This window comes from Balearica regulorum, chromosome 2 (assembly GCF_011004875.1).
Source record: "Balearica regulorum gibbericeps isolate bBalReg1 chromosome 2, bBalReg1.pri, whole genome shotgun sequence".
Taxonomy (NCBI): domain Eukaryota; kingdom Metazoa; phylum Chordata; class Aves; order Gruiformes; family Gruidae; genus Balearica; species Balearica regulorum.
The window spans coordinates 141038209-141051970 of NC_046185.1; the positions used below are offsets into that span (position 1 = coordinate 141038209).

The 13762-nt window shown below is 37.6% G+C and overlaps 1 protein-coding gene across 4 annotated transcripts in view; it reads right to left on the minus strand.

The window, feature by feature from the left end:
- Positions 1 to 13762, minus strand: part of PPP1R9A (protein phosphatase 1 regulatory subunit 9A) — a 147070-nt gene that overhangs the window by 30332 nt on the left and 102976 nt on the right. For all 4 annotated transcript variants that reach the window (XM_075746132.1, XM_075746135.1, XM_075746134.1 and 1 more), the window contains exons 7-9: positions 8480 to 8635; positions 2928 to 2981; positions 318 to 547 (exon numbers count right to left, since the gene is read on the minus strand). In XM_075746132.1, the coding sequence (XP_075602247.1) occupies positions 318 to 547; positions 2928 to 2981; positions 8480 to 8635 (440 nt within the window). The remainder of the gene's footprint in view (positions 1 to 317; positions 548 to 2927; positions 2982 to 8479; positions 8636 to 13762) is intronic.

A 13762-nucleotide genomic window follows, 5' to 3' on the forward strand; every position in this document is an offset into this window, starting at 1 on the left:
CTAATCAAATACCTTACTATGATTACTCTTGGTTGTTTGCAATAACATTGAGTTATCTAGTAATTCTGAAACATTCCAACCTGGAACACTAAACACATTTAGTTATAGAATTATTCTTCAAAATTCTAAACTAATACTTGAATACTACTAACATTTTTTCACAATAAAGAGCCCATGCTTTTCATGAAAAAAAAAAAGTGGAAAATAGTGTTTACCTTACAGGTGTTTAATAGTGAGTTTCATATTTCAAAATATATCACATATATGTTTCCTATCTGGCCACTAAGTCATTTGCAGAGCCTGGTGTAGCTGCTTACTTTTGCTGAAAATCCTTGATTAATTTCTTTGCCTTGTTATATTTCTTCTCCAGAGCCTGATACTGGCTTTGCGTCTCCTTGAGGTGCTCGTTCACCGTGTGACACAGGGTTTGTGCCTCAATCCAATAACTCTCTAATTTCATCATCCTTTCCTTATTCTCCTCAATGTTCTGCTGGAGTTGGGTCTTCTCCAATTCCCACCTCACCTTCTCATTCTCAGCAGCCTGTAGCTGAACAAAAGGGTGGAGATGCCAGTCAGTAAAAAGGTGCAAAGTGCAGCCTGATCATTTAGGATGAGTTTAAACAACATAGATAGTGAAAATCAGTGAATTGATAGCTATAAAAGTGATATGCTAGGGGTGAAAAGAACATTCAAAGACAAAGAACACAGGCTGATATGTACATTATTCTTCCTCATGAAATGAAGTAGAACCTCTGCTCTGTGCAGCCAGTGCAGCCTCTGCGCTCCTCTGGGCTATACCAACAACATGCTTTAAAAATGTCAATAGTGGAGTATTCAGGCAAACTGCAGGGTTAATCAATCAGCCCTGGTGATGCGTTTTGCTCTATCTGGCTCACGTGTTAGAAAGCATTCATACACTTTCATAAAATGAGAAATTTCTTATTTTAGGGGGAATCTGATTTCCAAGTTCTATATTTGATTTAAGAACAATTTAGAAAACAATAAGGAAAAAACCCAATTGCATTGAATCTAACTATCTGCTCTTTTACCCAAATTAGAAAATCTATTGAATTTTTACACTGTCTGTTTTCATGCAAAAATCTTGCTTAAACTAGAAAGTCAAACAAAAGAGGCTGGAGCATAATTCAAAATTCAACACTGGGTCATAACCTAGAATCTTTTTTTCATTTAAGCAAGCACAGAGTTTTGCATCCAATACTGAAACTATGTTAGAACTATTACGAGGAGGAAGAGAACCTGTTATTAATAAATTACTCTTGTTTTCTTAAAATTGCTTACTGAATTGTAAGGAGCTAACATGAGAAGAAGAACATGCCCCAGCTGTTGAAGATTTCAGATGGTAATTCTGCCAAACACATCAGCACCGCTTAACTCTATGACCAGTGCAGTTCCACTGCAGGTTCCACTATTTGGCACCAATGAAGTCCAATGACTTTTTCCAAGTGACCTTTTTACTGCTGAGTTTATAATAAACCTTAGCTCCTCCACTAGTTTTTTTGTTAGATTTTTTTTTTGTGTGATAGGCTTCTCACTCCCGGCTGAAGCTAGCTGCAGGTTTGAATGTTTGGTGCTGGGTAAGGGTAGGGTTGTTCAGCAGCGGCTTGTATATTTTAGTTCCCAGAACGTATAGAAAACAAAAAATGCCTTAACATCCTTATTTACTTAACAAGGCTGTTTCATTTGCTCTAGGCAGTTCTGCTAGCATCAAGGATGATGCACACAAAAAGAAAATCACTTGTTTGCAGTTTTATTAGTAATATACCTAAACCAGCCACACTTTCTTTGGCTCTATTCAAAACACTAGGTAAAGAAGTCCAACATAAAAAGGCACATTAACCCTAATCTTGCAAATGGATTTGCACAGATCAATGTTTGCACCCACGCATCACTGTCATGAAGTCAATGGGGCCCAGCACAATCCCAAGGGATTGACCGTGCTGCTCTGACTGCTAGATGGGAACTGGAAAGCAGAGGGAGAAAATATTTCTGACTTTCTGAACTGAAACAGTACAACAGAAGTTGCCCTTACAGAAAACAGTTGCACTCTGATTTGTTTTTAACAATAATTTATGCAGATTTGATAAACACTATGCAAAATGTACAGTGAGTGCAAATAGTTGCTAGAAAGCAATCATAATCTAAGATCTTTTTCTGAAGTTCAATTTTCTCTTTGTCTTCTTTTTATTTCCTTCATAAGGTACTCAAGGAGAACAATGTCATTATAAAACCTAATATTACTCAACAACTGAACTATCAGTTGACTTCCCATAAAGGTTATCCTAGTACAAAAAATACAATTTCTTTTTATTGCTATAGCAAATTCAATCTAAGAAACAGCAACCAATTGTGAGATGTTTTCTGTTAAACTAGTAAGCTTTTTCCTTTCTAGAGTATTGTTTAAAAAGAACTGCAGCAATAGTAAACAGCTCTTTTTTTCTATATATAAAAAAGTAATTATTAAATACCTTTAAATAATTTTTTTTTACAAAAAATGTCAAAAAAAAGGAAGTAACATAAACAGGATACTTTAACATCACTGGTAAATAAACCCCCTAGTTAGACTTGAATATCAATTGAAATATAATTTAAAAACCTGAGAAAATGCATTAGAATTATAAAACCATGTTAAATCTGCCATTTAACAACTATGATAGCCCTTAAGATATATGTTTAATTGAAGCTACACAGGTTGGCAGTTTCTCTTAATAGCAGCACTTAAGATTTTACCTGAAACTTTGAATAGAGAATATACACCAAGACAAGATTTAGCTGAGCCACTGCGCTTCTTAATCAGCCTTTAATAAGGACGTTGACTTCTCCACCCACATAAAGATACATGTCTTCAGATCTGATTTTGCATGAGAAAGGAAAAAATCAGCATGTATTAACCGTATATTGATTCTTACCTTCGTCTTCAGCTTCTGAATTTCAGCTTCTGTAACTGCATGTTTGATTTGCAACTAAAATTGAAAATAAAAAACAAACAAGTGAAGTCACAGAGAGTACTCCAGTATTTTTAAAGCCTGTGCTGCAAGTTGAATACCTTATTACACAGCAGAAGGCCTTGAAGAGTGCTGCAGTGCAGTAGATTGTAAATTAAAATGTCTAGCTTGCAAAATGACTCAGTCTGTGCAACCTAATTAAAGATAGGATGCCGTCTAACCACTCATAATTTCAAATCAGAACATCCAATCTGTTTAGCAAAACCAAATGTCTTATGCTTAAAAAAAAAAAAAAAGAAAAAAAGATGTTATCCTGCTGGGCTTTGCTCTCCTCTGATGTGAATGTGAAATATGTCCCAGTGCTGTCAGAAAGTCTCACTGCACCGATTAAAGCAGGCACGTTACAAAAAAGCAAATATGGAAATAAGTGATTTAACAACACAAGAAGTCAATAAAACCTTGAGGGAAGATTCCACATGTTTATTTCATGCAAGGAAAAAAGGTAAACTGATGCTATCCTTCTCCACCATTAGCTGAAGTTATTCTGCTCAAGCTAGCTATCCTCAATTGAGAGCAGTTACACAGGGAAACTGTAAAAAACAGGAAACGCCATTCAAGCACACAAAATGACTGCAAGTAGATTAACAGCCCAGGCAGTGTGCTAAAGGTTGTAGTTACATTACCTAGCAGCGTGCCACAATAACAGTGGATCTGTACAGTGAAAGAGTTGGTGCTGAGGCAACTTTCCGCAGGGATTTCTTTTGGACTAACCTACATTACTCTGATCCCGTGGAGTGAATACTCATTAGCTCTTTGAGTGTATTAGGCAACGTCCTGAAACATCTTTAGTTTCACCCCAAAGGTTTGCAATTCACAGGCTCCAAGAACACTCTGAAGTATGAATCGAACCACAGCTTCAACACCATAACCATAATCCAAATGGAAATGATCACACTTGTGCACCCGAATACCTGCGGCTTTATTATTTCAAGCAGGCAGCACAGAAAAACTCACAGGCCCCAAACCTTAAATCTAAAGCACTGTTTAATCTGAATCAGTGACTTGCATGTGTTGGGTTGAGGGCGAGGGCAAAACCTGAATTACAGCCTGAGCTGGCACTGTAGTGGAGACAAAGCTTTCGTCCATTATTTATGAATACCAGGAAAAGTATGTTTTACATGGGGGTTAATTCTCTTACAAGACTAACGGGAGCCTTTGGGAATAGCTTATGTTGAGCTAATGGAGTACATCAGGGAATTGTACTGAACCAGAAATTATCATCTCTGGTGAAGCAATGGCTACATTCTTGAAGACCAGGCTGTCAGTAAAAAAATGCAAAAATAATTCAAAAGAGAATTTCTTCTAGAAGAGAGCAGTAATTTTCAAAATAATAGGAGTCATCACAGAGCTGATCAGTACAAATATCTGTCATAGAATGATAGAATCACAGAATGGTTTGGGCTGGAAGGGCCCTTAAAGATCATCTAGTTCCAATCCGCCTGCATGTGCAGGGCACTATCCACTAGACCAGGTTGCCCAAAGCCCCATCCAACCTGGCCTTGAGAAAGGCCAAGCTACTTTTGAAATTCCCTTTTCATGGGACCTCTTGAAGGCACTTCTTGTGGCAGCACAGGAAATGCACACTCTCAGATTCAGTTCAGTTTGCAAATCAGTCTTAACTGATCTAGTGAATAAACCTTGTCCTTTCTGGTGAAGAGTTACCAAATTTATGCTGGAAGGAATAAAGGAGGCACTGATACAACCAATCCCACCTGAGGAACAGTTTAGGAATGTTCTTTCCGCCACTCATTTCTTGGTCACTGTCCCCAGAGGAGACTGTAAGCACTTCTCGTCCCCTGGATCATCTGCTAGTTACACTCACTTTTTGATTTTGCACGGAAAAGTATAACGCATCTTCAAGTGCTCAGTGAAAACAGATAAAGGATTTCATGTCAAATGAAACCAGGCACCGACTATAACAGCTTGCAGAAACATGTAAAATGTGGAGGCCCACCAGGCACACTAGCAGGTGGAACATGCATGGGGCCAGACCGAACCTTCCCCGAGCACACAACTAACCCGTGGATCCCACGGGGCTCCCGAGGAAGTGCCACTTGAGAGCAGGGCTACTGGTCCAGGATGGAGAGATGCCAGTGCAGCTGGGAACAGGGCACCTGGCAGCCCTGGAGCTGGTGTTAATGCCAAGAAGTGGCTAGTGGTGCTACTCCACGCAGTAGACCAAGGAGCCAAGAAGGATATATACCTTTTTGTAGTTATAAATATTAGAGGAAAGTATGGGGATACTTTAATTAGCATTTGCAAGAGGTTACTTGCAATTTTTGAGCTCACTCAATCCAAACTCTGATCTGCAATTTTCAGAGACTGAGAACTGTTTTTTCTCATCATTCCGTTTGTTAGTAGTGAAAAATTACAAAAGAACCCTCTCAAAATGTCATGGTGTTTACAAAGTTCCCAGGCTTTTGCTCAGTTCTGCTACCTCACTGTTTTGGAGATAAAATCAGAGGAAGGATGGATGAGCTAGACTTTGCCCTTTGCAGAGTTAATAATGAAATCAAAAAGCCAAGACTCAAAGCCTTAGGCTACCTGCTTATTCCTATCTCTTCTAAAACCCCACAAACCCATAAGCAGCACTTAAACAGCTTATTATTGCATACAAATAAACTCCAAATTGTTGCATAAATGACAATCTGCTCAGGTACAGATGGTTTTAACAGTTATTTTTATACTCTGTTATTAAGTTAAAAAATGAATACTGCGCATTCTGACATACAGATCAGATCATTGAATCAGTACATGGTACAGCAGATCCCACTGAGGCAGAAGAAAAAAGACACTTTCCTGCTGAACGGACAAATGTGTAGCTGGATATCTACTTTTTTCCTTCTTTTTAAAGAACTAATGCTTGCAGAATAGATGAGAAATACTAATACATTTACAGGTTAGACTGAACAACAGGCAAAGTCAATTGTTTGGCAAGCAAACCTGGACTCTATAGTTAAAAATTTTTAAGCAAGTTTACTAACAGGGGAGCAGAAATAACCTTATTCCATGTCCCATATAATGCCAAATTCTTGGCAGATACTATTTTGTATTTTTATGTTTTCTAAGACAATACAAAATTGTGAAGGCTTCATTTTAACAAAGGCATTTGAATCATTTTTGGCACATTTCCTTTTCAAAGATGTTTTGAAAAGCTGATTCATTTTCTTCAAAACAATAAAACTTTTTATAAAAAACAAGATATATAGAGAAAATGGATTGAATTCATCAAAGACTGCAAAAGGTAGAATGGGATGAAAAGCTAGCAAATGTTAAAGTATCCAGAGTACAGTGGGAAAGAAAGTACCCAATAGAATCTAATAATCTCCATGACAATTTTTATATAAACATTATGTATTTTTTGCACATAATAATAATCCATTTTTCATATATTTTATTGAGATACAAAATGTAATACCTAATTCTTAAACAAGATGTCCCTTCTCCCTACAGATCTTGTCTTTCTTCAATCATCACAGCTAAAATAAAGCTTCTAGCTCTTTCTCTCAAAGCAGTTAAGGAAAATCAGTCCCATCTTTCCTGTTTTACAGCCAGGAAAACAAGACTTGCAGAAATACAGTGATTCACCCAGGAATGCCCATCTCTCTTCTGACTTTCATTCCAAAAGCAAGGCACTTCAGAGTGCTCTCAAAGTATGTGAGCACATTTTTCATTGCAAAGACTGAATTCAACTAATTAGGTCAAACTATTATGCTTAAAGATTATGTCCAACCCACTTGTTTAATACTTCCATTAATCTCTGGAGTAAGAACAAGAAAGAACAGCTATTCTTTAAATACAATTCCAGAAAACACTGTGTGGGCTTGTGCAGCAGGATCGTGAACAAGTCCTCTAGTGTTGAAAGAATTCAGGGCAAATACCAAGAAAAATACATGTACTCACTCTGTAGCAGCCAACAAAATGCAGCTCTGTACTGTTAAATACAACCAGTGAAACAAAAGCGGCATGCTCGTAACAGCGGTAACTGCGTGGGTTAGTGAAAAAGAGTCCACTTTTATGTTTTCTTCCCAGGCTCTCATCTGCACTTAAACTGGAGCATCCCAAAGTCCCTTCACCTGATGGCCTCTACACCAGCTTTTTGAGGCCATTACATCAGACAGGTCTGCAAATAGCTTCAAATCACTTTGGACATGCTCAAGTGTGGGAATAGCCCAAGTTGATGGAAACTGTATTCAAGCATAGTTTTACAGGTAATTCATTCAAAGGTGAGTGCCTTGCCCATCACTGCATCTGTAGTTTGTATAGCCTTGGTACACTGGCACAATCAGAATGGTAGCATCTTCCCACCACTTTGAGAAAGTATCACTACGTATGATGCAAAGTATTAGAAAATGAAGTCGACTGTTCTGCTAATTTGCGTAGGAGCCCGGAACTTGAAATATAGAGTGAGAAAATTATCATTTAAGTAAAGTAAAAAACTTTCAGGAAACAACGATGAATAACAGTAGGCATCCAAAGGCTAAAAAGTGTATCAGCAGAAAAGGGAAAGACTGGTTGCTCATTGGCTGATTACTTTCCATACATTACTCTCACTAGAGAGTAGTAGAAACATATATTTATAGAAGATAAAATATCTGGTTTGAGTGGAGGGAAGGGGAAGGGGAGAGGACAGAGGAAGAAGGATAAAAAGGGAGCCTCTGTATTTTAAAACTCTTTTCTGGGCCCAGGTTTTGCTGCTCAAATCTTGTATGAGGTTCTGGCTACTTTCACCCCTTCCATCTTCCTGTATTTAAAAAGAAAAATGTTCTTTACTGTCATCACTCAACGCCTCACTCAGCACTCTGGTTTGTTAAGTTATATGAATTCAATGACTGCAGCGAACACCACTGATTCAAGTCCTGGTTAGTACCAGTGGACGCTATACAAACTCTGCAACCACAGGGTTTGGTAAAACACCAGCTTGAAATATGCCTGCTTCCCCAGTACAGCATCTTTCTAAACACATGGCCAAACATATGACGCTGCTGTACATTGACGAGTTGCTGTATAACGGTATAGGATTAGCACCACATGTCCCTTTTTTAACTGAAATTTAGCATTTGTTGTTGGTTTTCCTGATTGCTTTTGATTAGAATCTTTAAAAAAAAAAACAAAACAGTAATCTGCTAGTAATGAATTAACTTGCACTTTGTCTTCCTGGTTGAAAAATGCAAACTAAGTGCTGAGGCAAAATAACTTCTGTGCTGAAAATTTAAATTATAAACTACCCTCCATCAATACAACAATCACCTGAAAGCTGATGCTAAAACAACTCCGAAGAACAGTTCCACTTCTTTTAAGCAGAACTTTTTCAGTCATTGAAAAGTACCAAGTATACTCAGTTTTCAAGCAAATCCTCTAGTTTTCAAGAGAAAAAACAAGCACTGAGCAATGAGATAACTTGAAATCTACTTCCAGTGAGATATTTCAGGAATATTTTCTGATCTGTAACTTACCTCTTTGAATTTGTGAGCAAGCTTGCTGGTGTCCACGTCACTGGGGGAGAACATGTCATCATTTTCAGGGAGATCGAACACTTCAATAGCCATGTCACCTCCTGGAAGGACAGGTCCCATGTCTTCATCTTCTTCATCTGTAGCATATTCCCCTGTCTTAATTTTACAGCATTTAAGAAATTCCAGTTATCCTCTTATTAGGCAGAGACTGTTCAAAGAGTAATTAAGCTACTGTGCAAACCTAGCATAATGCATTCAAAAAAGTTTATCTTTTTCTTGAGCTATAACCCTAATACTTATGAATTCTACTAGACAAAATACAACTCCATGGTACTATTTCAGAACATCAAGAGAGAGGAGAAAACACTAAGAATTTAGTGCTTAAGCATTACTGGCTCTGTATTTCAATGGTTTTCATCCTTTTCCAAGTGAGGCCTCTTTTCCATAGGAAGATGTCTCCAATTATCTCAGATTTAACAAGGAATCTTTTCCAAACAGAAATAAAAGCAGAACAGGACCACAGGATCTTGATTAGTCTTTTGTAAGCCATCTGGAGGAAGCAATTCTCCAGTGATATTCCATGTTGGATTTTAAAATCCATTGGTTTGTTCTTTATAAACAAATTAATGATAGAAAAGTCACGCCCACACAGAAAGACTGCAGCAGGAAAAAGAAACCGAGTGTCAGAGACAAGTTCAGAGACTGAAGTCAGAGTTTACTGAATTTTCACCCTGAATAAGGAGCTGCTTCTAGCTAGTTTTAAACAGAAAATGTGATCTTTCTTGGGCTGGTAAACCATGAGATGTGAACAACTTGGCGACAAAACAGAATTTAAAAAAAAATCATAAGCTACATCAGTATCTCAAGATTAAACAAAATGAAACAATAATACTGAAAAGAAAAAGCTTGCAATATTAAACCCCAAGTTGCCTAGACAATCTTTTGCACATACACCTGTGCTCATCTTTCCCTATGCCTAAGGTGGCTGGGTACCACTCTGCTTCAGCAGGGCTCCGTCTGGAAGATGGAGTACATCAAATACAGATTACAAATAGCCTGCTGGCATTGAAAATGACTATGCAAACATATTACAAAGCAAACACTTCCCTCAGGGCCACATCTGGATTTATAAAGCTTGGGACTCAAAAAATACATGGAAAAGGAAGGGCGGGGGAAGGGGTGCAGTCCGTCTCATGTTTATACAGTAATAACACCAAAATTTGACAGAACTACTCAAGTTTTTGATCACGAGCTTTCAATTCCTGAGATGAAGGCATATAATATTATTATCAGAAGTATACTCCCAGTAGTGCTAGGATTATCTACTAGAGTAATTTTTTGTCAGAAGAACTTTTCAAAACAACAGGTAAGAACTCAGATGTCAAAACAGCAATTCAAATCTCAAGTTCCCACCTTAATTTAGTTTCCCAGCTGTTGTTTACGCTTATGTAAATCTCTCTCAATTAAAAAGCAGTGCATGGAAGCACTTTAAGTCTAGGTGCACAAGTACACACAGACAGAAGAGATACATGTACACGTCCAACAACAGGGTGATATACTTGCAATAAAACATCACCATTGCTTGGATAAATAGCATATAGAATCATAGAATGGTTTGGGTTGGAAGGGACCTTTAAAGATCATGAAATGTCTATATTGTCCTTTTTTAAAACCACTAAAGTTCTAAAAAACAAAGCAAGCCAAAACACACAGAAAGCACAGAAAGACTGGTATAATCTTCTGACGTTAAAAGAACTATCAACAAGAAGGTAAGTCAAGTCACCAACACGCCCGACACATCCATACTTTAAACATCACCATTAATGTGAGCCACTTCTTAGAGGGGAGATCTCTGTCTCTATAAATAGTTACATATTCTCCAATGAAATAAACAGTAACCATTTATTTTACATACTTTATGTGTACTAAGTCTAAGAATCCCACTAGTTCCTACTAGTCTTCAACAAAAAAAGTTAACAGTTGGTTTTGCTTCTTTTTTCCTTATTTAAAACAGAAGCAAAGAACACACAATCGGTCTGACTGGAGGCTTCCGGCCTGTTAGCATTACAGCTAAACAAAACACCACCTTAAATTAAATTTATCATTTGTATGTCTAGATCTCACATGTACACACAAAATCTTCTGTTATGCTACACTTCTGTAGTAACTTCTGTTTCTATTATATTCCGCATGGCTGCATGCAGTTACTGTCTAAACAGAAAATTAGGCTTTTTCCAGGAGCATGTAATACCACCTTCACATACCATTTTATGCTTCACAAGAAGCATAAAATCCCAGCGAGATTTCAATGCAATGAATTATTGTGGGGACAAAATACTAACACAATCCATGTACTGTTGATTTTGCAGTCATTATCCCTGAAAAATCTACAATGTGATACACAACTGTCATTTCTACATGAAAAAACCATCTTGGCAGGTCCATCAGCAATGGCAAGGAAATCTCTGGAGCATGCAAAGAGGACGTGGAAATAGGTTAACTAGCAAACTCATGTTAACATGCAAAACTCATTTTTTACATAAAAAACCCAGATCTGGCTCAGCTACATGTGAATTTTAAAGGAATATATTAATTTAATGCAAAATTTTAATTATATTTACCAAATTTGGTAAAAGAATAAAACCAATGAGTTTAGTTAAAACTGATTCCTCCAAAGACTTAAACTAAAAAGAAGTACTTCATACAAGAAGAAAAACAAACACGTATGAAGGACTAACTTATATTGGGGAAAAGTTCAAGAGCAGGCAATATTTTCCTGGCCTCAGGAGCCATAGTGTTTGAAGATGGATGTCAGGCAGCTTAAAATGAACACAAAAGAAAATCTTGCTTCAAATTGTACATAATGAGTATCAATGAGCAGAGTCATTTTTGCTTCAATTAATGCAAAAAGTAGTCATCAAAGCAAAGCACTGCAGGTTGCTCAGGTAAACAAGACAGCAGGATGACACAAACACATTACAGAACACACAGATAAATGCGACTTTTGCTTTCGTCTTCAAAAGAAAGGGATCTGACCTTATAATTACATGAAACAGAAATTACAGGTTCAAAAGAACCGATGTGTGTGCTTTAAGGAAATATATGTCATAAACTACATGAAACATACTTTCCCTGAAAAAATTATCTCTGCTGACTTTTGTTTCACATGAAACTACTAGAAGGTTGTTCAGACCCTGCGCCAGTAAGCTAGAATGGGAAATTCAGTGGTTTACAAGAAGCAACAAAGCACAGACAAAAGTTATTTTACTTCAAAATAACAAAGCCTTGTAGGAGAACAGTTGTTATTGTAGCTGCCTGAGGTTCCTTGCAATACATTTTGTTTTCTTAGCTGACAGCAATAATAATATTTTTTTTTATACTCAATAGTCAATGAAAACTTACATCCTCTTGAAGGAAAATCTCGGACACTTCAGTCTGTATGGGTGACCAAAATTCATCCATGCAAAAGACCTATTTCTCATTTCAGTAGCACCTAGGGCTTAAGCTTACCCCATCCACAGCAATAGCTTCTGATTTTAGCCATTCAATTTAGCTACATACTATCACAGTCAATAGCATGAAATTATCTTTATCAACATGAACTACAATTTCCCACTTTAAAAGGGAAAATGTGTTACTCACATTGTTTAACTGCCTTGTAAATTCTTGAAATGGGCCTAACGCTCCCAAGCAGAAAGAAGGAGCAGCAGCACCAGCCAGTATAATGCAGACAGACCTTCCCCAAATCACCATAACAAAGGCTGCATCAAGCTAAATCTTTTATTTATGCTGAAACTCTCCCACAATCAGGGAACGCCATTTGAAGAACTATAAAAACAACTCAAGCCCACCTCTTTGATTTTTTTCATGGTTTATACTTAGTTCTTTTAGAGGAGCAAAGAAAACCATAATGGTATAGTATCAATCATCACTTTTACAGGAGTGCTTCATATTAATGATGTTGGAAAACCTGTACTCTCTGAAAGATCTTGTTAAACAAAGGTATTCTTTGGGTGTTAGACATTCAAGCGCATTGCAACATTTTTCTTTTCGTGTGTGTGTCAAGATTTTCTTCAATGTTTCTAATGTTGCTTTGGTCTCAGAATATCCTGATAAATGAATATTAAAAATGAAAAAATATTCAAATTACTATTAGCGATATTAAAATACATTTAAATGTCACTTGCATAAAAGCACTTGTCCATGGCCACAGAGTGAATAGAACTCTGGAGTATGTTATTAATTCCACATCCTGCATCACCATATACAGCCTTCTAGGGAACAGGTCATCTGCTTTATGTGACTTTTGCCATTCACTGTAGAACATGAAGAAGATAATACCATGTTCAAATCAAAATTCCAAGAAATGGCAGAATTTGACTAAAATATGCACAGAACACTGTTAACACAGAGCAATCAAAAGGTTTCAGTCAAGGATACAGATTCAGATCATACTTAACACATTAAGTAGGAAATACAAAGACAGTGCCTCCTTCAAAGCCTTTGAGTTTTGTTTTCTGACAGGATACAAGAAATTAAAGGGATGCGAGACAAACTGGTGATGAGTAAACTCTGCAGCAGGCTACCTAGAGGCAGCACCTGAAACAACATACTCTCCTAGCTTTACTGTAGTTAGCATAGGCTCACCAGGAAATGCCAACACTGCCTATCGTAAGTAGTACTTGAGAAATAACTGACACTACTGGCTCTGCTTGGCTCGTGGGAGCTTAACAACAAACTGTTGCACATCTATCCTGCTTGTCTTTGCATAGACCCCATTGTGGGCATCCCTTTTAGTGTCTGTCAGTTCTGTACGAGGTTCTTGTGTTTCCATGCAAAGACTTAAATGAAAGAGCATCTGAAAGCATCCTGCAACCCTCTGACGACCTGCAGTCCACGGTAACAGCAGATTCTGAAGTGCAGGGATGCAGGGCATTTATATAGTAAATGACGTATCGTTTGGAAACACTTTGTGTATTAGTGTGACACTTCCCCAACAAGTAACTGTCATGTAACACTCCTGCAAGGCAATGGAATGAGAAGTTACAGCAGGCTAACCAGTATCTCTCTAATTTAGAATGACTCAAGTCCAGTGCACACTGGCCGGCAGAAGGCAAAATTGACTTTTTAAAGAACTGAGATCCTTCTAAAATAGCTAGATGATGCTTGGGCTATGATGAAGACTGCCCTAAGTTTCAAAACAGAGGAAATCCAGCCAGCTGGTGGCACAGCAAGATAAAACACCAGGACCTGCATATGCCTGGCACGCACTCTCCTCCTGTG